Source organism: Phoca vitulina, unplaced genomic scaffold, assembly GCF_004348235.1.
Source record: "Phoca vitulina isolate PV1807 unplaced genomic scaffold, GSC_HSeal_1.0 scaffold11, whole genome shotgun sequence".
NCBI classification, from domain to species: domain Eukaryota; kingdom Metazoa; phylum Chordata; class Mammalia; order Carnivora; family Phocidae; genus Phoca; species Phoca vitulina.
This window is the reverse complement of record NW_022589714.1, coordinates 46,297,521-46,321,034: the sequence shown is the minus strand read 5'-3', so window position 1 is coordinate 46,321,034 and position 23,514 is coordinate 46,297,521. Positions and strand designations below refer to the sequence as shown.

The following is a 23,514-nucleotide window of genomic DNA, read 5'->3' as shown; positions in this document are numbered from 1 at the left end:
CTAAGTGAGAATTCTGGCCCAAATCACATTTTAAATCATCAGTGTGCTCTTTGAACAAAGTCAGACCTGGGTTCAAATCCTGTCTTGTCGGGTTAGTGACTCCTCATACTCTTTCCAAACCTCAGATTCCATATTTGTAAAATGGGGAGAATAGCCATTTCTCCCTCAGGGTTACTGTGATGATTAACTGAGGTAATCTAAGTAGAGAGGCAGTGTGGCAGAGTGGTCAAGAGCACACACCGGAATCAGACTATCTGGAACTGAATCCCTATTCTGCCCATTATTGGCTGTGTAGCCTCAGGCCAGTTACCTTGTCTCTCTGTGCTGCCGGTGCCTCTTTGTAAAATACCTCATCTGTACCTACCTCATGTACTTGTTATATTACATAAAATGTTTAGAATGTCACTTGGCATTTAGAAAGGACTATGAAAGTGTTAACTTAGTATTGTAAGTTTTTGGTATGGTGCTTGATACATAGGAAACAGTCACAGAGTGGTAGCTGTTGGTCATTATTTCTAGGCTGAGGGCTGGGTGATTGCTCCTCATATACTGGTCAGCTTAATATCCTGTGAAAATTTGTTGAACGTGATTGGTGATAGTCATCAAGAAGAAGTCGGGTGCCTCTTTGCAGGGGGTGTTCTGATCTCTTTCCACCTCCACAGGTCAAGGTCCAGCAGGCTGCCATGGAGCTGGAGCTCATGCCCTTCAACGTTCTGCTGAGGACCACACTGGACTTGCTGCAGGAGAAGGATCCGGCACATATCTTTGCCGAACCTGTCAACCTCAGTGAGGCAAGTTCCCTCACCACTTCCTGAGCAGTGAGCCCCTCCTGAACTAGAAACAGGGTCTGAGTAGGCCAGGAAGGGGTTGGGCCGCAGGGTGGACAAAACCTGGGGGTTTCTGGCAAAGCTAGTAGACTTGCCCATGGTGAGGGATCAGCAGGCCAAGAGGAGGCCAGGGCCCTGGGGCTCTGCCTGAGCCAGCGTGCCAAACCAGAAAACGGGGTGGTAAGAGTGCCGGTGAAGGGTGCACCTGTTTGGCTAGTAAATGGTTGTTGTAATTGTACAGGTTTTATATGTTTAGGTTCCAGATTACCTGGAATTCATATCCAAGCCAATGGATTTTTCTACTATGAGGCGGAAGCTGGAGTCTCACCTGTACCGCACCTTGGAGGAGTTTGAGGAGGACTTTAACCTTATAGTTACCAACTGCATGAAGTATAATGCTAAAGACACAATTTTCCACCGAGCAGCTGTCCGCCTGCGGGACCTGGGAGGGGCCATCCTGCGGCATGCCCGGCGGCAGGCAGAGAACATCGGCTATGACCCCGAGAGGGGCACCCACTTGCCTGAGTCACCCAAATTGGAGGACTTTTACCGCTTCTCCTGGGAAGACGGTGAGAAGCCTGGATGGGTGGGGAGAAGAGGGACCAGGAGGAGGCACAGGGACAGAGTTCAGCCAGCCAGGGATCGGGGTGGGCCTTGGAGCTATATAGGGTAGACACGAGGAGGAGAGCTGAGGGTAGGCACAAGCTGGGATATACCTGCTTGTGGCTGCAATAGTTCCAAGAGTTAAAGTTGAACTAATTCGCCGAGTATTTCTTGAGTGGCAGGACAGGGAATCAGGTACTAGCTGTCTGTTTGAAAAAGCTAAATCCTTACGGGGTCTTCCTCTTCTGGACGCCCTCTCTGTGGCATTGGAGCATGGGGCAGGGAGAGTGCAATGCTCGTGTATGTCTGGCTCTTTGAGAAAAGTGCAGGTAGAGGAGCAGAAAAACGGAATTGCCTCTGAGCCCCGCACTCTGCCTGCCCCTGCTGTCTGCTTCTCAATGGCAGTGGCTAGTCACTCAGGCCGGGGGATTGCCAAGCTGCCTCGTGCCTGCTCCACGGAGCCTGTAATTACGACTGTGAACTGCTTCCTGCAGATGTTTCCCAGATTCTGACCTTGTGCCTGTGGCTGCCCTCTGGGCAGTGGTGTTACCAGGGCCAAGGCCCCACAGTGACGCTCCTGGAAGCCACTGGCCCAGGTATTCCAGGAGAATATTTTGCATCCGAAGGATTTGGTCCCTTCCCCTTGCCTTGGGCTGGGCAGGTCCTTCAGCCCCTTCTGTCCTCCCTTCTCCCTGGCAGTGGACAACATCCTCATCCCAGAGAACCGGGCCCATTTGTCCCCGGAGGTGCAGCTGAAGGAGCTGCTGGAGAAATTGGACCTGGTGAGCGCCATGCGGTCCAGTGGGGCCCGGACCCGCCGCGTCCGCCTCCTGCGCAGGGAGATCAATGCCCTTCGGCAGAAGCTGGCGCAGCCACCCCCACCACCACAGCCACCATCACTGAACAAGACTGTGTCTAATGGGGAGCTGCCGGCAGGGCCCCAGGGGGACGCTGCTGTGCTGGAGCAGGCCCCACAGGGGGAGCCAGAAGACGATGGGGACAGAGGTGAGAGACAGGGGCAGTCGGGGGGTTGGAGGCCAAGGTAACGGAGTGAGGGTTAAGCTGAAATCCCATAGTGGAAGCATCCTTCCCTGAGTTTAGGTCTGACCCTTGTGGGCAAGCAAAAACCCTTGGAGGGGTCACACTTCCATGTATATCCAGGGATGATATCCAAAATATTTAATAATCTGTAGAGACTAAAATTCAGCAGAGTAGATACTGGCTGTGGTATTGGAGTGTGCTCTTGGGAACCACTGACGTGGATGTTTAGTTGCTAGATTGTGGACAGGTTTGGGGAGTTTTAGAGGCTGGGGCCCAGCAGATCTTTACTAACCAGTAAAGAAGTATTTATAGTATCTTGTACGTGATATGGTTGTATTGCACGTACTAGTTAAATATTAGCTCATCTTAGACCATCGTGTAGATAGGCCCTTAGGGCAGATTAGGTTGTGGGGTAGGAGGATAGAAAAGGAAGAAAGACCCTAAAGATGGTCTGGCTTCTTGAGCTACCTCATGGCTTTGACCCCAGCTGGCCAAGTCTACAGCCCCATCCCAAGCAGAAAGGCCAGATTGCAAAAGGCATCCAGAGGTGATTCTCAGAGACCCAGCCTTAAAGCTGAGCTGCTTTCCATTCTTCCCCTTCAGTGGGGACAGAATTGTATTCCTCATACAGGTCCTGGGAGCTGAGCCTATAGCTTGGGGATGGTCTGTCATCCACACAGCCTAGAAGGGTTTGGAGTTATCTCCAGAGGGTAAGGGGCCAAATTGCAAGGAACGGCCCATTTTATTTTAGGTTGACTGAGAATAAGGACATGACTGGGAGGTCCCATTTGGCAGTCACTCTTCCTGACTCCCTATGTGGCAGTCAGCATGCCACTTGTATCCCACTCTTGGGCGGTGGCAGTGCAGAGTCCTGCCCAGCGACTGGCTGCAACAGCTCCTCCCAGAGGGTTTCAAAACAAAATTCCCAAGCAAGTCTGGGCTGTGGCTTGGAAGTTTTAATTTTTAAAAGTTTCACAGTGGCAAACGAACAGACATGTTTGGGAACCACTGAGGTAACTTACTTGCTCTCATTTTTCCACATCTGTAAACTTACTCTTTGTGTTTGTCCTGCTTGCTTGACTTGGGTGATAGGAGACAAAATACATTGACAGAGGGAAAACACTTGAGTCGAATGAGAGTTGTGCACCTCTGATCTATAAAGCTGAACTTGCCTGAGTATTGATGAAGCCAGGTGGCTTTCAGTTTTCTCAGGTGTGGAGTAATGGTTTGTAACACTCATTTCATCAGACTCACGTGGTAAAGCTTTTTTAAAAAATACCCATCGTTAGAGATTTAGTTTCAGTTGGTCTGGGATAGGACCTTGACACTGGAATTTTTAAGAAACTTCCTAGGTGATTCTAATACACATGGTTTAGAATTACTAATGTTGATAAAACTTAATCCTACATTCTCTTTGCCTTAGACAGGAGACCTGGGATATGCCTCAAGGTTTATAATAGCCCATGCCTTTGGTTCTTGGTTAGCAGTGTCAGTATCTGGTTTGTAGGGGCAGACTTTTTCTAAAATGTTCAAGCAGGTTCTCTTTTTCTCTAACAGATGACTCCAAACTGCCTCCCCCACCAACCCTGGAGCCCACTGGGCCTGCACCTTCCCTGTCTGAGCAAGACTCCCCTCCGGATCCCCCTACTCTGAAACCCATTAATGATAGCAAACCTCCAAGCCGATTCCTAAAGCCCAGAAAGGTGGAAGAAGATGAGCTCTTGGAAAAATCACCTCTGCAGATTGGGAGTGAGCCCTTGCAACGCCTGCTCAGTGACAATGGCATCAACAGAGTATCTCTCATGGCCCCTGATGCCCCGGCTGGTGCCCCACTCAGTGGCGTGGGCCGCCGCACCTCAGTCCTCTTCAAGAAGGCCAAGAATGGGGTTAAGCTCCAGAGGAGCCCTGACAGGGCCCTGGAGAATGGCGAGGACCACGGTGCAGTGGGCTCTCCTGCCTCTCCGGCCAGCATCGAGGATGAACGGCACTCCCGGAAACGGCCAAGGAGCAGGAGCTGTAGTGAGAGCGAAGGGGAGAGGTCCCCCCGGCAGGAGGAGGAGACAGGTGACCACGCCTGTGACTTCTCTACTTCTCATCTGCTTTCCTGCTTTGCCTTGCCAGCCAGCACCGCCCCTAGTTGGCTGCCTCCCCAGTGGTCCCTTTGGACACCCATAGAAGCATTGAGCGCTCCATAGCTTACAGTTGGGCCTGGCACATGAGTAGGGGCCTGGAGGAAAAGGCTTTGAGAAAGTAATTCGAGACGGCCATATTGTGTCTGGGGCCCTCTTTGGTCCTGAAGGGGATGCAAAGCTATATGCCATAAAGTGGTTCCTACCTTCACTTTAGTTCATTCATTCATCAGATATTCCTGTCAGGCATTGTCATAGGCACTGGGGCGGGGGGGGGGGGATCAATGAACAAAAGGCAAAAATCTCCCTTGTAGGGAAGAAAGACTAAAAACAAATGAGTGGATTGTATCTTGTATTAGAAGCTGTGGAGAAAAATCTAGCAGGGAAGGGGAATAGGGGATATTGGGGTGGTGTTAGACAGGGTGGCCAGGGGAGGCCTGAGGAGGGGACATTTGAGTAAAGATCTGAAGGAGTTGAAGGTGTGAGCTATTTGGGTATCTAGGGGAAGAACACTTCAAAAAGGTAGGCTAGCAAGTGCACAGGCCCTGGAGGTGGAAACGCCTGTGTGCCTGGGCAACAGTGAGGAAACCAGCGCGGCTGCGCAGAGTTGGCCGGGGTATGGGTGGAGACAAGGCTCCAGAGGTAGGTAACGGGGGCTCCATCACTTAAGAGTCCTTACTACACGTCCAGCACAAGCTGGTCACAGGGGGTCATACAGTAAGTCAGACTGAGTTCCAGCTCTGAAACAGTCCACAGTCCGGGGGGAGACCAGATGGTGTCCTGAGGTGCAGAGATGTTAGAGCGCCAGACCGTACGTGGTTATGTGTTAGGTGACAGCACTGCTGGGGGCGTTGAGGGACTAGGAGCTGGAGGAATTGGGAAGGCTCCACGAGGAGGCGGGGCGTGAGCTGGTCCTGTGGGAGGAGGCAGAATAGCAGGGAGTAGATGGAGCCAAGGGCTCAGGCCTGCGTATATGGGAACAAGGACAGAGTGCCTGTGAGGGACAGTTTGGAGAGCGGCTTCTTGGCGTGTCAGGAGCCACTGCTGGATGGGTGAGGTGGGCCTGGAGGTGGACACAGTGTCGTTTAGTCTTAGTGGGATGGGGGAGGGCAGCTTGCTTGGTGGCAGAGGCCTGCTCTTGGCTTTTGCTTTTCGTGTTGCTCTTTTGTCCTTTTATGTGGTGGCTTTGGGCTGTGTGGCTAGCACATGCTTTTTGTCTTCCCACCTAACACTTTGTTTCTACCAATACCTTCCCTTCCCCGTCTGGTCCAAGCCTCCGTGTATTAGGGCAGTAGATTAGTATATAGAATCGAGAGTCTGAGGCCTGGAGTTAGGCAGACCAGGGTTCACATCCCATCTTCTGACCAGCTGTGTAGGCTTGGGCAAATTAATTAACCTTTCAAGCTTCTTATTTCTAGTAGGAGGCAGGTGATACCTCCCTTGCGGGGCTCTAAGAATTGGAAATAGCCTGTATGAAGTACTTGGTTGGCAGCAGTCGATGGTAGCAATTACCGTGGTCATCTCCGCTCTGTGAGGAGCAGCCAGACAGCACTGAGAAGGCTGTGCTCTAAAAATGAAAAATCCCGCTATTAGAAAATAGGTCTGGATGTCAGGCTCATCCAACCTGAGAGGGCCTACTGCTTGGGGAACCTGCTAGAATCTGTTCATCCGCCACCATTCCAGAGGCCTGGCACCCAGGAATATTTCTGTACGACCTTAGTGGAGTGTCACAAAAACAGGTGTTGATCTTGGCAGCCGAGGCAGCTGAGATGCAGCTGGCTTCGTGATTTAAACAGAAGCCATAATGTTAGAGACAGAGCCAGGTTAGAGTCCAAATAGCTTGGCTCAGGCACCTGCTCTTACAGGTGTAACTTGCCCCACAGTTCTCTTGCCAAGGTATCTGTGACTGAGAGCTTTGAGCTCTTGGCTCAGCTACCAGAGTTGTAGGACTCTGGATTGTGATTAGGAATCAGGTAATAGAGAGGAGAGTTGAAGCCTCTGCAGCTCATGAGCATCATGTCCCTGGGATGACCAGACAGCCTTCATTTGCCTCCAAAGGGCTCCCTTCTGTAAACAGACCTTCTCTTATTCATACGTAATACTGTCCTCTGTAAGAAGGTATTATCTTTGGAAACGGAGAAGTGGAAGTTAAAGAGGAAAAGGGACCTGTATTTCAGATCCCCGTCTAGAGCCCCGGGAACTCTGACTCCTCATGCCAGCCAGGTCAGGTCTGCTTTAGATCTGTTGAAGTCCCCCATCCTCAGCTCTGACTAGCTTTGCCAGATATCTTGGGGTGGGACTGACACAGCCGTTACCCTGCCCCAACCTCCCCTGACACCATCCCAAAAGAATGAAGCTAGCTGTTGCCAGCTGTGTGATGGATAGGGTGTGTGAGTGTTTATCTGAAGAGGCAAGGCGGGTGGGCTCCCCAAGAGGCAGAGGAGACTCCCTGATAATTGAGGCTTGAAATTAGAAGCAGATCCAGGGACTTAGGAGCCAGCTGGAGTAGGGAAGTCTTGGTATTTCCTTTTGTAGCCAAATGACAGTAACTGGTGTGAGCTGTGTGCTGTGTTTTCCTTAAAATTAAACCAGTGGGATGGGAAGGAAAATGCAGTGTCTGCTCATTGCTCTAGGCAACATTTCCCCCAAATCTTCACCAGGTTCTTTCCGCCACCCAAGCCCCATTTCCCACGTGGGAAGGAAGAGCCACCCTTTCCACCCCTCCTTACTGAGCCCTCCCGAGGCAGCTGCTTTACACGACAGTGTGGGTCAGGGGAAGGGGATTTCCACACCAAGGCTTACTCTGTGTGTCCTTGGCAGGTGTGACCAATGGCTTTGGAAAACACACCGAAAGCGGGTCTGACTCCGAATGTAGTTTGGGTCTCAGTGGTGGACTGGCATTTGAAGCTTGCAGGTAAGAACAGTTGTTCCCAAAGCTTTGTTGGCAGCTCTGCCACCTCCCCCTTTATTCTCTGTTCAGCTCCAGATGAAACCTTCTCCTGCTTATCTAAGTTCTTTCTTCCCCCACCCCTGCTATTTCCTGAGGCCTCTGGTCTGTAACTCTGGTAGCTCCTAGGAAACGGGGTGACCCTTGCCTCTCAGGCCTGATCTCACTGGGAGGGGAGGAGTGGTGCTGATGCTTTACAGGGTTTGTAGAGCTGAGTTTGGCTCCAGAGGGCAGGGATAGCCAGATCTCTATTGCCCAGTGATTCACGTTAACGTATGAGCCAATCCCCCACCTACCCCTCTGGGCCACTCTGATAACCCAGTTACAGACATGGTTTTGCCCTTTGCCTTTTGGGGCATTGTAGCAAAGGCAAGTCTTCAGAGGTGTGGTGTGCAAATAAGACATGAGCAGATAGGAAGTTTGGAATAGCCATTTATTCAAAGGCCCTAGATCTTTTGCCATCCTTGAGTTGGGAAAGGGTGGGTTTCTTTTTCCATTCTTTTACCGAAAGGGAGGATTTCTGAGACCAGAACATTAAAGTTTCTTTCAAGTCCAAGAGTTTATTGAATCCCTACTCTGTTATGGGTGCTCTGCAAGACACCAGGGAGTGTGGGATTCTTGGAAATGGGAGACCCTCAGTGCCACAGAGGAGAAAGAGGTTGTCCTGAAGGCTAACTCATGGTGCCCCAACATGGCTACTGAATGGATCCTGGGTTCAGAGTAGGGGAGGAAAGGTCCCAGGGCAGCACCAAAAGACTCTGCGTCTAGGTTTGAAGTGCTTCCAAGGCAGGTTGAGTGTGTGTGTTGTTAGAGACTCACTCTACCCTGGCTACTGGGCTCCTGGGAGGGTGGGGAGGGTGGGGGTGGGGTGGGGGGGGTGGCTACAGGAGGACCCCTGCCGTGGCGTGTGGTTCCTTTGAGATTTTTCCTCCCACCAAGCCTCAGAATCACCTTAGCTTTCTTCCTCCATTGTCTCTAGAGATATAGAGGCAGTGGATGGGAGAAAACACAGTTATTAGGCATAGCGGAAGCAGAGCCTTCAAAATCTTACAAGATGTTTTCACCCCGGTCCTGGGTTGGAATTCCTGACTCCCTTCAAAGATAACGATGCCTGGAAACCCAGTTCATCGGGGTGGGGTAGGAGTGGGATTATCAAACTGTCCCCTCCTAGCCTTTGACTTTAGTCAAGTGGAAGGTGTGTTTGGCCCTTCGCTCCATGAAGGGCTCTCGTCCCAGCCGTGAACCACAGGAAGGAAGCCAGGCCAGCCTCTGGTCAGCCTGTGGTCAGGCCGTGTGTTTGCCTTTGTGCAGAACTCCAGTCCATGCCCGATTTCTCTAGAGCCCTGCTCAGTGTGGGAACAATGCCCTTGGAAGGCATTTCCTCTTTAACTCAGTGGATCTCAATGGAATTTCAGGGTTTAAAACAGGAGGTTCGGGACTCCAACTGCAAGATTTTCTTTTCTTTTTCTTTCCCTTTTCTCCCCCTACACTTTGGTGGTAAGTACATATAGGAAGATTTTACTTACTAATTTTTTTTTTTTAAGATTTATTTATTTATTTGAGAGAGAGAGTGAGTGCACGCATGGGGGGCGGGGAAGGGCAGAGGGAGAGGGAGAAAGAAACTTTAGCAGACTCTGCTGTTTGCGGAGCCTGATGTGGGACTTGATCCCGGGACCCTGAGATCATGACCTGAGCAGAAACCAAGAGTCAACTGCTCAACCTACTGAGCCACCCAGGCGCCCCTTTACTTACTAATTAGACTGGAATCATATAATCCCAGAATTAGAAAGAACCTTGAAAGAACCAGTGTTCACTAATCCCATCCCGCTCCCGACCTGTCCCAGGTTTTATCTTTCCTGATGATTTTCTGAGCAGACTGGGGCTGTGCCCTCTTTCTCTGGGTCACTTACTCAATTATTAATAATTGAGCACCTATTTCAAGCCAGGCATTGTTCTAAGTACTGATAAGGTGTATTTTCATGGAGCTTATCTTCTAGAAGGGAGAGATGAATGTTAAACCAGTAAACAAAATAATTACAGATTGGGCTGGCTGCTTAGATCTGCGTAACTTGGAAAGAGGGCTGAAATGCAGGCCAGGTTGAGTCACCTGTGCTTTTTTTATGAAACAGGAGTACATGGACCTAGTTGTGGTGGTGCATCTTATTTTATTGAGCTCCTCCTCCTCAGAGCTCATCATTTGATAGTACAATATTAGTAGTTTATAATATTTAAAGTGAGACATTAAAATTTACTGCCATTCATATAATAGTATTTGTTGTATAACTACCATCTGCCATTTGTTGAGTACTGGGTATGCGCTGTACTGGGTGCTTTCTGTGTATTAACGTACTAAATCCTCACAGCAGCACCTGGGGACGCCAGCCTCTGAGAGGGTGGGTAACTTGCTCAAGGTCACAGAACTCATGAATAGAAGAGCCAGGTTCTGAACCCAGGTAGTCTGGCTCCAGAGTTTCTCTTAACCACTTTGTTGTGCCCTCTTTTGTCATATTTGAAGATGTCTCCCCAGATCCACGATAGGAACTCTTGAGAGGCCTCTGAGTCTCTAAACACAGTGGCAGATTTTTATAGGTTGAGTGGGAACTGAAACCGAAATGTAAAGCAGGTGTTAATTTTTTTTTTTTTTTTACAAACAGGTCCTAATTTTGACTAGCAGGAAAAAACTACCAACCTGCCAGTTACTAAAGGATTAGGATTCATTGGGTTCTGGTTGTGCAAGGTTTTCTGAATAAGACTATAATAAAGTCAGCTATGATTCAGTAAAACGGGAGTATCCTACTCTCCAGCCAGTCCTGACGCCAGCCTCCTTTTATCCCACCAGGGATGTCCTAAGCATTTCTACTCTTCCTCAGATTGTTGCCCCATCTTTTAAGCATTTCTTTTTCATTGAAAAAATTACATAGGAGTGATATTTTTCAAAGTTTGGGTGGGAACAAGCCCTAGCCACATCATTCTTGCCCAGAGGCTCGCAACTATGGTCGTACGTTAGAATTGCATTGAGAACTATTTGAAAATACAGATGCTTGGGTGGGTTCCAGTTATACCATTACTCTGGTATTATCATTCTCATTTTTGCTTTATTACCTTCTAGTTTTTGTCTAATACATATATATATATTTTTTTTACGTCTCTGCAGTAACCATATGGAAGAAAAAAGGTCTGCTTGTTTGTTTAAAAAAAAAATCCATCTCTAAGAAAAACTTCACACACAAAGTGGAAGTGAGAAGTAGATTTTTTTTTTCAATTAAAAAATGTCTTTTCTAATTAAGGAAGTAAGACGTGTCCTTTATAGAAAATTTGGGAAAGAGACACATTTTTGTACCTCAAAAATAAATTGGTTTCTAAAGAAGCAGCATGAACCACAGAGTAAAAGAATTCTGGACAGATGTGAGACTGGCCCTCCTCATGAATAGGCTGCTTAGACCCTGGAAGGATTGACAAGTGCCTGGAGTGACCTTTCCTCTGGATGAAGGCCAAAAGTCCCTGGGCAGGGAAGCAGGCATCTCTTTCCAGAGTCCTTCCACGTGGATGAAGTGGTCCCTCAGAGCCTCATGGGAACTTTGTGGTCAGAAGCGTATCATGGGTTAGTGCAAGTTGTTAGGGGAAGGTGAGAAACCATTCTTGTTGAAGGATTTTTGTAGCTCCGCTCCTCTCAGAGATAGGAGAGCAGCAGTGGGTGTGTTAGTCATTGAAATTGCTCATTTCGCCCCCTCTGCCTTCTTGCTCTATATGCAGTGGTCTGACGCCCCCCAAACGCAGCCGTGGGAAGCCAGCCCTATCTCGCGTCCCCTTCCTGGAAGGTGTAAATGGAGATTCTGACTACAGCAGCTCAGGTGAGGAGTGGTGTACGGTGGATCTGGGGGGCCCAGGCCTTCCAAAGAACCAGTTCTGTGAGCTGCAGCCAGACCCATGGCTCCTCCAAACTCTCGGGCACTGGACATGCAGATGGCACCCCCTCCCAGGTCATTCATACTCTTTTTTTTTTTTAAGTTCATCTTAAATTTGAATAGTAATATATGCCTATGATAACAAAAATCAAAAAGATACAAAAGGGTGCATAATGAAAAGCCAGGAGTCCCCTCCTTAGAACAACCACTGCTAGCAGTTTCTTTTGTGTCTCTCTAGATGAAGTTTATACATATATAAGCCAAAACTTGTGTGTATGTTTAAGAGAGTGAGTAGAGAAGCTAATATACACATGTTCCTCTAAACCCTGCCTTTTTTCAATTAATGATGTATCTTGGAGATCCTTCTGTGCTTTTTATTGGCTGCCTGATGTCCCATTATCTAGGAGTGCCAGCCCTCCACAGATGGACATTTAGGTTGTTTTCACTCCTTTGTTATAATCAGTGTTGCAATGAGCAACCTTGTACATAGATCATTTTGTATCGCTGGCGAGCACACACTTGCATAGAGAAGTGGAGTTGCTGTACTTGAGAGAAGTGTGTATTTGTAGCTTCCAGAGACATTGCCAGTCTGCCCTCACTGGAGTGATCAGTGATAGCCTGGATTGCTGAATATCACACATTGCCCTGGGATTTCGTGGGATCCAGTGCTTTCAGCCCTGTCCTCATGAGACATTCTACTCTGGCTGGTCCAAACAGTGAAGTACATGGACCAAGGGTTTCAAGAACAGACAAGACAGAGCCAAAGGAGAGGGCTGGTTGGTGCTCAGGTGGAGTTGGGGACAGGGCGGGCTGTTGTCCGAGTGCAGCTCTCTGCAGCCCTCCTGTGGGGGGTGGGGGGTGCTCTGGCTTCCCTGTCTGTGAAGCTTCCGTATAACACACAGGCGTCAGGGCTTCTCTTCTTTCCTTTTCCCAAGTGCTTTACTTTCCCTTAGCATCAGTTTTCTTTCTCATATGTGTGTTGAGGAATGCATGCCTGTATGTTTCACTGTTGTCTGTCAGCGCCCAGAAAGCAGGGCTCATATCTAGGTGAATTGGAACAGCATCTAGCGCAAAACTGGCAGTGGATTGGCACATTCATTGTGATTCTGGTAGTGACATTTTATTCTTATTTTTAAAAGCACATACTTATAAAATGATGCCAAAGGAAATTTAAAAATTTCGACCCTCTACTGTCCCATCATCACCTTAACACAGTTGTCTTCATTTCTCTGTGTGGCCTTCTGTTTATTTCAGGCACATTTTTAACAAAATGTTAATCCAGAACATTGCGTTCTCTGCATTTTTCAACGTTCTCTCACACTTTTTTCATGTCGACACAATCTTTATTTATCTCATATGATTGGAACAATATATCTTCCAATCAGTGCATTATAATTTACTAAACTCTTTTATTGTTAGACATTTGGTTATTTCCAACTTTTAACGTTCTATATAATGTAGTAAATGTGTATTTTTTGTTCAAAATCCTTTTATTCGTTTTTAAAGTTATTTTTCTTTGAATAAATTCCCATGGAAGGAATGTACTGAAGCAGATGATTCATACATTTTTTTTTAATGGCTCTTGAGACATACCGCCAAATTATATATATATTTTTAAGATTTATTTATTTTTAGAGAGAGGGAGAGAGAAAGAGTATACGTGCAAGCAGGGGGAGGGGCAGAGGGAGAGGGAGAGAATCTCAAGCAGACTCTCTGCTCAGCATGGAGCCTGGCTCGGGGCCCAGTCTCTGGACCCTGAGATCATGACCAGAGCAGAAATCAAGAGTCAGATGCTTAACCGACTGAGCCACGCACATGCCCCCCGCCAAATTATATTCTTAAGGACTAGGCTGGTCTGCAGTTTCTTCAACAGTGTGTAATTGTACCAATTTCCCCACAGCCTTCCTCTTTAGTATTGGATTTTATCTTTTTGTTGTTATTGCTACTGACCAAATGCAAAAAAAACAATACCTCGGGGCGCCTGAGTGGTTCACTCGGTTAAGCGGTTGCCTTTGGCCCAGGTTATGATCCCGGGGTTCTGGGATCGAGCCCTGTGTCCAGCTCCTTGCTCAGCGGGCAGTGTGCTTCTCCCTTTCTCTCTGCACACCCCACCCCCCTGCTCATGTGCTCTCTTTCCCTACCCCCCCAAATAAATAAATAAAATCTTTAAAAAAGAAACAATACCTCATTATTAGTAGTACATTTTTTTAAAATTATAAATGAGGGTGGTAATAGTTCCTTAGAACATAATTTCCACTTTTCAGGGTTTGGGCTTTTTTCCTTGGTTGAGCTTTGTCACCTTGAGTTCTCAGTTTATAGCCGTGGGGAGGGGAAGGGAGGTTCCTCTTTCTGTTCAGGAGTGTTTGTGAAGTCCATCCATGTGTGCTAGTGCATCGGGTGCAGAACAGAGTAAGCTGGAGAGATGTGGTGCCTGCCCCAGGCAGGACACGCAGTGTAAGGTTCTTGAGAAAAGCATGCCCATGAAGGATCTGCAGACCTGCTTGGCTCTGCTGAGTGCTGTGTATCCAGGTGACCTGGATGGCCAGGCGTGGCCCTGTCAGGAAAGAACTCACTTAGCAAGTGGTTTTACTGGGATGTCTGTCCCAGGCATCTTTTTCCATGAAGCCTCTATCATGAGGCCCACCACGCAGGGAGGCCCAGAGAGCAGTTTGTGGTTTTGTCAAGCTGGGTTGTTATTTCTCTTCCTAGGGTCCTGGTGATGAAGCAGTCATATTTTTCCAAGGAATACCATCCTAGGGTTCTAGTCCAGAGGTCAGCAAACTAACATAGTACCTGTTTTTTGTAGGGCCTACAGGCTAAGAATGGTTTTTACATTTTTAAATGATTGAAAAGAAAATCAAAAGAAGAATGATATTTTGTAACACATGAAAATTACATGAAATTCAAATTTCAGTGTCTAAAAATAAAATTTTATGGGGACACAGCCATACTCATTCCTTTGCAGAATATCTATGGCTGTTTTCATGCTGCAACAATAAAGTTGAGTAGTTGCGACAGAGACGATGTGGACTACAAAACCTAAAATATTTACTGTTTGGCCCTTTACAGAACAAGTTTGCCGACCCCTGGTCTAGTCTAAGAATTAAGGAAAGGGCAGGGAAGAGGAAGGGTGGAGGGGATGTGATTGACTCATTCCTGGGTTGCCCCAGTGAAATGGAGGCCACAGGCAGGCCTCCTGGGCACCATTCCAAGTCCCCTTTGGGTGCTGTCTCCTCCCCTCCCCCACCCCCAGGCAGAAGCCTCCTGATGCCCTTTGAAGACCGCGGAGACCTGGAGCCCCTGGAGCTGGTGTGGGCCAAGTGCCGAGGCTATCCCTCCTACCCTGCCTTGGTGAGTCTGCCCCAGACACCACCCTCCTCCCTCCCCTGGGCTGTTCTGGCCCCTGTCTTGCCTTGGGGGCTTATCTGATTGGATTAAGCCAGCAGAGTATGGTGGGAGTCAGGGGTACTTTTAGCTGCAGAAGAGAGGGAGGTTTTACCCCAGCCTGGGTGGGTCAAACCATCAAGGTCCCCAGCTTGGCGCACTCAAAATAGGGTAAACGTGTGAAGATAGAGACTAGGGCTCATAAGGATTTAATAGCATTTATTTATTTGCTTATGCATAAAAGTATTCTATGCTTGTCGTAGAGAATTTATTAAACTTTTGTCATGCTAAATTCTTGAAATACTGAGGAAGATATGGTTTTTCTCATTTTGTGGGGAAGAAAATTGAGATCTATCTGTTGCCTGTGGTCATGTAGCTATTAAATGGTAGGGTTGGAATTTGAACCCAAAGCTCGACGTGTGTGTTGTCAAAGGCTGTGTTCCGAGCCACTGAGTTCAAAATCACCCATAGTCTCATCTATTCAGAGAGTACCTCTTGGTGTATATCCACTCAGCTCTTTTTTTTTTTAAATGCATAAATATGAGACTATACTCTGTTTAACCTCCCTTTCACTTAACGGTGTACCATGAACACGCATGTCTTGTGCCATTAAACATTCTTTATCAACATCCCTTTAATGACTACATTATCCTCAGTTGTATGCATGCACCTTATTTAACCACATTTAGATTGTTTTGAGTTTTTCACTATGATAAATAACTGGCAGTAAACATAGTTTTACTCTGTGCAATCATGATTATTTCTGTACAGTGAATTCTTAGGGGTGCCTTCTTGGGGCAAGGTCTGCAAAATTCTGATACAAATTGCCAAGCTGCCCTTTAGAAAGTTAGTTCTAGTGTCTTCTCCCACCGGTAGTAGCTAAAATTTCTCATTTTTTCCATAGTAGCAATAGCTAAAAATTCCATTTTTACCACTTTGATTGTTATTTCTTAGAACTCTCTCTGTATTGGGAAGGTAATGTCTATCTGGCGCTGGAAGATAGTGATTCTAAACCTTTGGGGCATGCCAGAATCATGGGGGAATTTTTTAAACAATACAGATACTGAGGCCCCATCTCAGAGCAACCCAGTGAGAATAAGGCCAGACTAAGCAATGAATATTTTTTTAAATTTAAATTTAACTTAATTTTATTTTATTAGAGAGTGAGCAAGCACGAGAGGGGTTGGGGCAGACAGAGAGGGAGAGGAGAGTCTTAGGCAGGCTCCACACTCAGCGTGGAGCCTGACACGGGGCTCGATCTCACGACCCCAAGATCATGTCCTGAGCTGAAATCAAGAGTCAGATGCTTAACCAACTGAGCCACCAGGTGCCCCTAGCTATAAATATTTTTTAAAGCTTCCCAGATGATCTGTAGTCAGGTTGTGAACTACTCTGCCAACTGCTTGCATGTATTACAAGAGTTCTGGACTTCTCGCAGCTCTTTCAGGCCTAATAGCAGCGTCTTAAGGTCAAGAGGGCGGGAACTCTGACCCTTTTGGACTGGAGGAAGCTACAGCTCTAAGAAGTCATACGACTTGCTGGGGCCACATTGGAATGGCTTTTGCCTACCTCACTTCCCCTTTAGCAGTGGCAGCTGGGGGGGTGCACACTGTGATCCAGCTGCTGAGGAGTTTGGGCCTGGGGTCTGCCTTCACACGGCTCTGTGCCCTGTTGTCACTGAGACCCCCAACATAGTTGTCGAGGAAGTGCTTAAAGCTGTACAGGTTTGATACTGTTTTTTTAAGTCTCACAGTGCAAAAATAAACAACAACAACAAAAGTCTAAAACTAGTCTTCTTTTCCCCTTTTTAATTATCTTCTTAATCATACATTTTCTTTCATGATTAAATAAATTCAGCCACCACCTGAGAAAACCCACCACCTGAACACAGCCTGTGTTTTTATTTTGGTTTATGCTCTCCCAGTTGTTCTCCTATGCGTACTTAAATATGTAATTGTGTCCATAATGAATATACAGTTTTTAAATTTTTTTTTTGGCTCTTTAAAAAAAAGGTTTTTTTTTTCCTATAAAATAATGTATCTGTGTTATAGAGGTTTTGGAAAAATAGAGAAAAACGGCAGGAACCCCACCATTCTAGCATGTCAGCTGTAAGCATTTTGCATCATTTCTTGTCTTTGTCTATGTGGTACAGCTGTAATAGTGTATATACACATTTATTAGATAATGTGTTAAAGTGTATCACAAGCCATGTTGTTTTACATCTGCATAACATTTGAGCGAATGGTCCATCGTTTGTTATTTTGGGACATATTTGCCTGTATCTTCTTTAAAAAGGGATGAGAGCTCTCCTCAAGGGGCAGCTTACCCACCTTGCTTCTGCTGGGGCTGGTGGAGGGAGACATTTTTCACCATCTGCCCCCCGTTCTAAGGCAGGAACCAGCATGGCTTAATCAAGAGTAGCCCCCGCTATCTTGTTCAACTGAGGAAGTTCAGGAGGGCTTGTGTGGTGGTTCTTATTAGGACCCTCTTAGTTAGCTTCAGTCCCAGGGGGGACAGACAGGCTGGGAGGTAAGAGTTTTGACCAAATTACACAGCTGGGGTCAGGGGAGGGGTGGTTCTTCCTTAGAGCAAACGCTGAACCAGAACACCTGCTTTCAGCTGCTTATCTCGAGAGGGAAGTAGGGAAGCTGGCAGATACCCAAAGGTAAACAGCCAGAGCAGTTTATTATGAGAACAGGCCCCCTGGGACAGGGTATAGAAACTAAGATTGTTCATCTCTGGAGAAAGCTGCTTCCTCAGTACATTTCCAGGCCCCTCTGGCCTTAGCACACAGAGATGATCACCCCACTACTTTGGAAACGGGGGCTGTGGAGGGCAGCAGGCAGCAGAGGCTCAAGCCGCCGTGGCCACAGCCAGCCATGTCCTCCTGTGCTTGGTGCTTTCCTCTGTCAGCTGATGGCTGTAGCAGACTTCTCGGCATCAGCAAGGACATGAAATGAGATGGCGATTTGTGAATAACTAGGAGCTTTGGTCACTTTGTCAGTGCTTCCCAGAGCTAGAGATCACGGTTGTCAGTGCCACCGGGCATTTTGCTGAGCCCCTGCCCTGTAGAGCTTGCAGCCTCAAGCATTAATTCTTCCAGTGGCCCTTCTTTCCAGCCATATCATTCTCCCCTCTCCAGCAACCCTCCGAGTTCAGTCTTACAGCTTCTTTCTGATCTTACATGGAGGTGTCCACAAATACACCTAGTCCACACAGCACGAAGATTACAGGCAGACAGGAAAGTAATGTGTAACCAGGGGCTGTGGTAGGTAGAACCAAAGAGATGGGCCCTGCTGCTGATACAGAACCTCCTTCATAGCCATGGTGTCTAGGAAGGCCCCAGGGCCTTTGAAGTGAATTGCAGAGGTTTTAAAGGGAAATTGACAAGGGAAAAAAATGGCCTCCACTCCCTTCCTCTGTGGGACGTTGGGAAGAAGGAATTTGCCAATCTGGCCTGGACATCACAGATACCTCCTCAATTCTGACCCCCGCCATACTGGATTCACATTGCTTCTGTTTCAGCTCTGGGCCCCAAAGGTTCGTGGAGCAAGCTCCCTCATCGGAAGAATTGATTGGGCAGGGCTGGAGGATTAGGCCAATGAACTGGGAAAGGAGAGCCAAGACTTCCATTTTGGGGTCCTCGGGGGGTCACAGAAGAGGTCAGCCCCCTTCATCACTTGGTTGTGGGCCTGGCTAAGGCCCTGCATAGGTTGGTGGGGGGCAGTTCAGCAGGGAGCCCTGGCGCAGTATGCTCTGCTCACCCCCTCCACCCGCAGCTAAGTGCCGTCTCCTTTCCTGCCTCCAGATCATCGATCCCAAGATGCCCCGGGAGGGCCTCCTGCACAATGGTGTCCCCATCCCTGTCCCCCCGCTGGATGTGCTGAAGCTGGGAGAGCAGAAACAGGCCGAGGCTGGAGAGAAGCTCTTCCTTGTCCTCTTCTTTGACAACAAGCGCACCTGGTAAGTGGGTGCTACTGCCAGGAGATTGCATCAGGGTGTGGGCTGAGGGGCCCGACTGGGAGGCTGTGCACACACTGCCATGCTGGGGAGGTCCGCAGAGGGGCTGTGGACTCCGTGACCCTGCCTTCACCCAGGTAAGGTGAGGCATTACCAGCAGCTGGCCTGCCCCTGACACTTTAATAGTAACTGAGAAGTGTCTCAGATCGGATTCCCTGGAAAACACCAAGATGGAGATTTCTATCAGGAGGCTTACTGAGCGATGCAGGGCTGGGCAGAGGGACCTGTTGAATGGCGTCACACTTGCTACAGAGGCCTCTGCTAATCCTCAGGGGAGCTCTGGAGCTGGGGGGCTTGTTAGTGATGTCAGGAATTGGGTCTGTGCCTCTGTACCCTCGTGTTAACTAGTCATTGAATGCTGGCTGCCCCCGGGTGGGGGTGGGGAGGTCACCTTGGGCCTGGTAGCTCCCTTGGTGGAAGGTGATTCCTGGAGAGGACTCAGCTGAGAGCCTCCCTGTGGCTGTGGGCATGTGTATCTTAGTCCTCAGGTGGGGGGATGTGGAGGTGGCGTGGTTCTGGGCAGTGCGGGGTCCATGGCAAAGGGCTTACTTGCCCTTCAAAGTTTCTCTTAGCAGCAGGAGACTTCTTTCACCTCTGCTTCTATAGAATGAGGAGGTAGGGCTAACTAGTCCAAATAATAATAGCTACCATTTATTGTCTACTCCGTGCCCTTATGCAAATTGATTTACATACATAATCTCATTTAATCCTCATTAAATCTTCACCAATCCCCTCCAATCCATTTTGCAGCTGAGGAAGCTGAGGCTCGGAAAGCCAAGACCTCATAGCCAGAACTAGGATACAAACCAAGATCTGGCTCCAAAGGCTAGCTTTTAGCTGTATGTTAGATTCACCTGGGGATTTAAAAAATAAAACACACACCAGGTGTGGGCACCACCAAGGAATCATTGATTCCTGGTATCAGCCCCAGTTCCTAGCCATAGCTCCCTGATGCCCCAAGGCAGGGTGAGGGCTAACGCTAACATGGGCCTCTCTTGGCTCCCAGGTCCTGACGGCCCTCTAAGCAGAGTGAGTGCTGTGGGGCTCAGGGAAGGGCATGGCTACAAAACAGGTCCCTTGGGGCCTCCTGCCTGGGGTGTCCCAGTCTGTCTCCTCCTGCTGTATCCCCTCCCCTGGCTTTGCTTGTCCTGGCAAATGGGCCCAGAGGAGCCCCCTCATGCGACCCACCACAGCCCAGGCCTCTTATTGTGCTTGTATTTTAGGCAGTGGCTTCCAAGGGACAAAGTGCTGCCCCTGGGTGTGGAAGACACCGTAGACAAGCTCAAGATGCTGGAAGGCCGCAAGACCAGCATCCGAAAGTCGGTGCAGGTGGCTTACGACCGCGCAATGATCCACTTGAGCCGGGTCCGGGGGCCCCACTCCTTCGTCACCTCCAGCTACCTGTAAGGGCAGGGCCCGGCCTGCGTCCGCCTGCCCTGCCTCTGTCCCATGAGGCACAGAGGCCTCTTCCTGCCCCAGCCAGTCGTATGGCCGGCAGCTTCCCCCTTCCATGGCAGGCCAGGGACTGGGCTGTGTCCTCCCCACGGGCAAGGCCCCAGTTTTTGACCAACTGTGTGGTTCCCCTGGTAGGCCTGCTGTGTGCCAAAAACTCCCACCTGAGCTCGCTCGGGGGCTAGTCCACTGAAGAACCAGTTAGAAGTAGAAATAGCTGTGAGGCTTAGGCCCGGCCAAGGAGATGGACCTGAGCCCAGAAGGCAAGAGGTCCTAGGCTCTTTCTCAAAGGTGTGCCTGGCCCCCTCCTCCCCACTCCCAGCTAACTACACCTCAGGGCAAGCGAGGCTCTGACATTGACCCCAGAGGTGCTGTGGATACACGAGGGTCCCGCGGGGAAGCTCACGGAACTCACCCTCTCTCCCCTCCATCACCCATTCTCATATCTCTTCCCTGTCCCATCTTCTGCACCAGTGCCGTCTTTTCTTTTTCCCATGTTCCTTTCCTTTCTTTTGTGCCAAATGGACAGAAACCATCACCAAACTGGTCTTTTTTTCTTTTTATGTCTCATTCCGTTTGAGGCCAGCTGCTATGCTAGGTGGGTGCCTCCGCCTGGCTCCTCAGGGCCCAGGACAGAGGACAGCCTCCCATTCGGGTGACCCCTCCACCAGCACATCTCCCCCCACCCCAGATTTGCTGCAGACACACAGCTAAGGCCAGGCTGTGCAAGCTTGCCCCTTGAATGGAGGCGGGGCCCCTCTGGCCCTCTCCCTGTGTGCCGAGTGGCGGGCTGAGGCTTGGCGGGCTCGTGTCAGACCAGGCTGGTTGGGCGAGTATCCATCCGTCTGCTTGGATGTCGAGGGCTATGGGGTGCAGCCGTGCTCTTCAGCTGGGTCTGCTGCTCACCCCTCCTATCTTTGTGGGCCTCACTCTTCGCTGCTACGGATGGTGGTGCCCGCAGTCCAGCCGCTCCCGCCTGTGCTCTGCCCTGCCCAGCCTCTGCTGCTCCCGCTCCCAAACTCCAGGGGACACCACGCTTTTGTTTCACACCCTCTGTCCCCTTCCCTCTCCTCCTTTCAACCCCCTTCCCCACCTTCACCTTCTCAAAAATGGAAGGAAAAAAAAAACTGTGAAACGGGGAATGCTGACTGACAAACCAACACAACTTTCAGAGGCTTCAATGTCTGTTCTCTGGATGATTCTTTTCACCTCTTAAGCACCAAAGTCGCAGGGCCAGGTCGCAGGCCACTGATCGCCATGTTGATTTTTAACCTGACGTTCTTTTTAATTGTTTAAAATTTTTCATAGGGGAGTTTTGGACAAAACAAAGTCACTGGGGAGATCACTGCCATTTTTACACACTCGACTTTTTAAAAATACAACCAACCAACCACCACAACTTCTTATACATTTGGGACACGAGCCAGAGTTTAAAAGGGAACCAACGAAACTCTCTATAACATAAAGGATGGGGTTTTGGATTTTGTACAATAATAAAAATACAGTACAGCATATGGCTAGGGAAGGACATGGTGTATATAATTGTAAAATACTGTTCTAAATTATTCAGGCCTATAGTTTCCATTACTTGAGTCCTCCGTTGTGTGGCTGAGTATTTTAAATGCACACAGTGTGGTTTATTTAAAGGAGCAATGCGTCCCCCTCTCCCCAGGTAGTCGGTCAGCTGTGGACTCTGTGACCTTTGTCTCAACCTGTGTTGTAAGATCTCGGGGCTTTCTCTCTCTCTCTCTCTGTGTCTATCTCTTTCTTCCCCCCAACACCTTCTCTTTCTTAGTCTCTTTTTTTTCCAGTCTCCTTGACTCTTTCAGTCTCTCTCTGAGTCTCATTTTTAAAACTGCTCTTTTAGAACGGGAAGCGGCTCAGATCCTGCTGTGGCATGGGGCCTATGTGTCTCAGTCGCGTCTGCTGTGAAGCACACGATGCTCTATTTATTGTAGAAAGTGATTTTATTTGCTTTCTAGAATTGTTTATAACAGATGGTATAAGAGAGGTAATAAACAGAGAAAAATCTATGCTTGTAAAGAATACAAAAGTTAATTTTACCTACTATAATATGACTGTCTGAAACTTATTTTCTCTCTGAGAAATAAATGTTCTAATGGGCAGCAATTGCTGTGCTGTTTGTTGTCATCAGTGGGGGCCCATCTCTCTCTTCCTAATTCCTACAGCCCACCCCCTCCTCAAAAAGCAGGAGCCATTAAGAATGGGTTGTCTAGGGCGCCTGGGTGGCTCAGTTGATTAAGCAACTGCCTTCGGCTCAGGTCATGATCCTGGAGTCCCGGGATCGAGTCCCGCATCGGGCTCCCTGCTCAGCTGGGGGGTCTGCTTCTCCCTCTGACCCTCTTCCCTCTCGTGCTCTCTGTCTCTCATTCTCTCTCAAATAAATAAATAAAATCTTTAAAAAAAAAAAAAAAAAGAATGGGTTGTCTAGCTGTTGCAGGCTCCCAGCTGGAAAGGGCTCTGTCTGTCTCTTGGACCCCTGGGTTGGGTGTGAGGATGGGCTCCGACATTGTTTCCCTCCCAAACAGCACCAGCCTCTCGATTCTGTAGAAGGTCCAGCCTACCTGCCCATGGCTCAGCCTTCCGGTGGCCCTGTTCCTTTGGGAGCATCTGTTCCTCATGCGGCAGGAGAAGTAACCCCGTGTCTCTGGCACTTGTTTATCAAGCTTGCCAAATCTGAGACTAGAGGATGCTCATGTCTCCTCTGTCATTGTTGCCGTCCCCATTCTATAGATAACTGGGACACACAGGCCTAACTTGGGCCTAGCTCCTTTTAGAGCTGGAAGGGATCCTAGCGCCTACCTGGTCTTCATTTTGCAGATGACCAAACAGACCAGCAAGATTAAAAAAGACTTGTCCAAGGACAGCCAGCCAAGTAATGGTGGCAGGATCCTGGGACAAGGATATAGCCAAGAGTTTCCTGTGGGCTCCACAGCATCTCAAGGCTGTGCTGGCCTTTTCTGTACCAGCCCCCCTCTCTCACAGGCTATGGCTTCAGCGTTTCTGGAAAGGGACATCTTGAAGAGCAGAGGGAGAGTCCCCAGGGACAAACTGCTCCGTTGCTGGGACTGGGACAGTTTCTCCCCATCCTATCCCCTGTCCTATCTCTGCTCCTGCCTGGCTCCTGAGCTTGGCTGGGAGTTAAGTGTCACAGTAGTGTGACTGGAGGACAGGGGTCTCCTGAT

General features: G+C 48.7%; 1 protein-coding gene across 5 annotated transcripts in view; it reads left to right on the top strand.

Moving 5' to 3' along the window:
- The window catches only part of BRPF3 (bromodomain and PHD finger containing 3), a 34,374-nt gene extending 11,935 nt beyond the window's left edge, over positions 1-22,439 (top strand). For 3 of the 5 annotated variants that reach the window (XM_032409935.1, XM_032409936.1, XM_032409934.1), the window contains 9 exons: positions 663-791; positions 1,084-1,396; positions 2,130-2,435; positions 4,029-4,535; positions 7,421-7,514; positions 11,301-11,398; positions 14,706-14,803; positions 18,645-18,799; positions 20,080-22,439. In XM_032409935.1, the coding sequence (XP_032265826.1) occupies positions 663-791; positions 1,084-1,396; positions 2,130-2,435; positions 4,029-4,535; positions 7,421-7,514; positions 11,301-11,398; positions 14,706-14,803; positions 18,645-18,799; positions 20,080-20,263 (1,884 nt within the window). In that variant the 3' untranslated portion in view covers positions 20,264-22,439. The remainder of the gene's footprint in view (positions 1-662; positions 792-1,083; positions 1,397-2,129; positions 2,436-4,028; positions 4,536-7,420; positions 7,515-11,300; positions 11,399-14,705; positions 14,804-18,644; positions 18,800-20,079) is intronic. The other 2 variants (XM_032409937.1, XM_032409938.1) reach the window with 2 other exon arrangements.
- Positions 22,440-23,514: the final 1,075 nt, after the last annotated feature.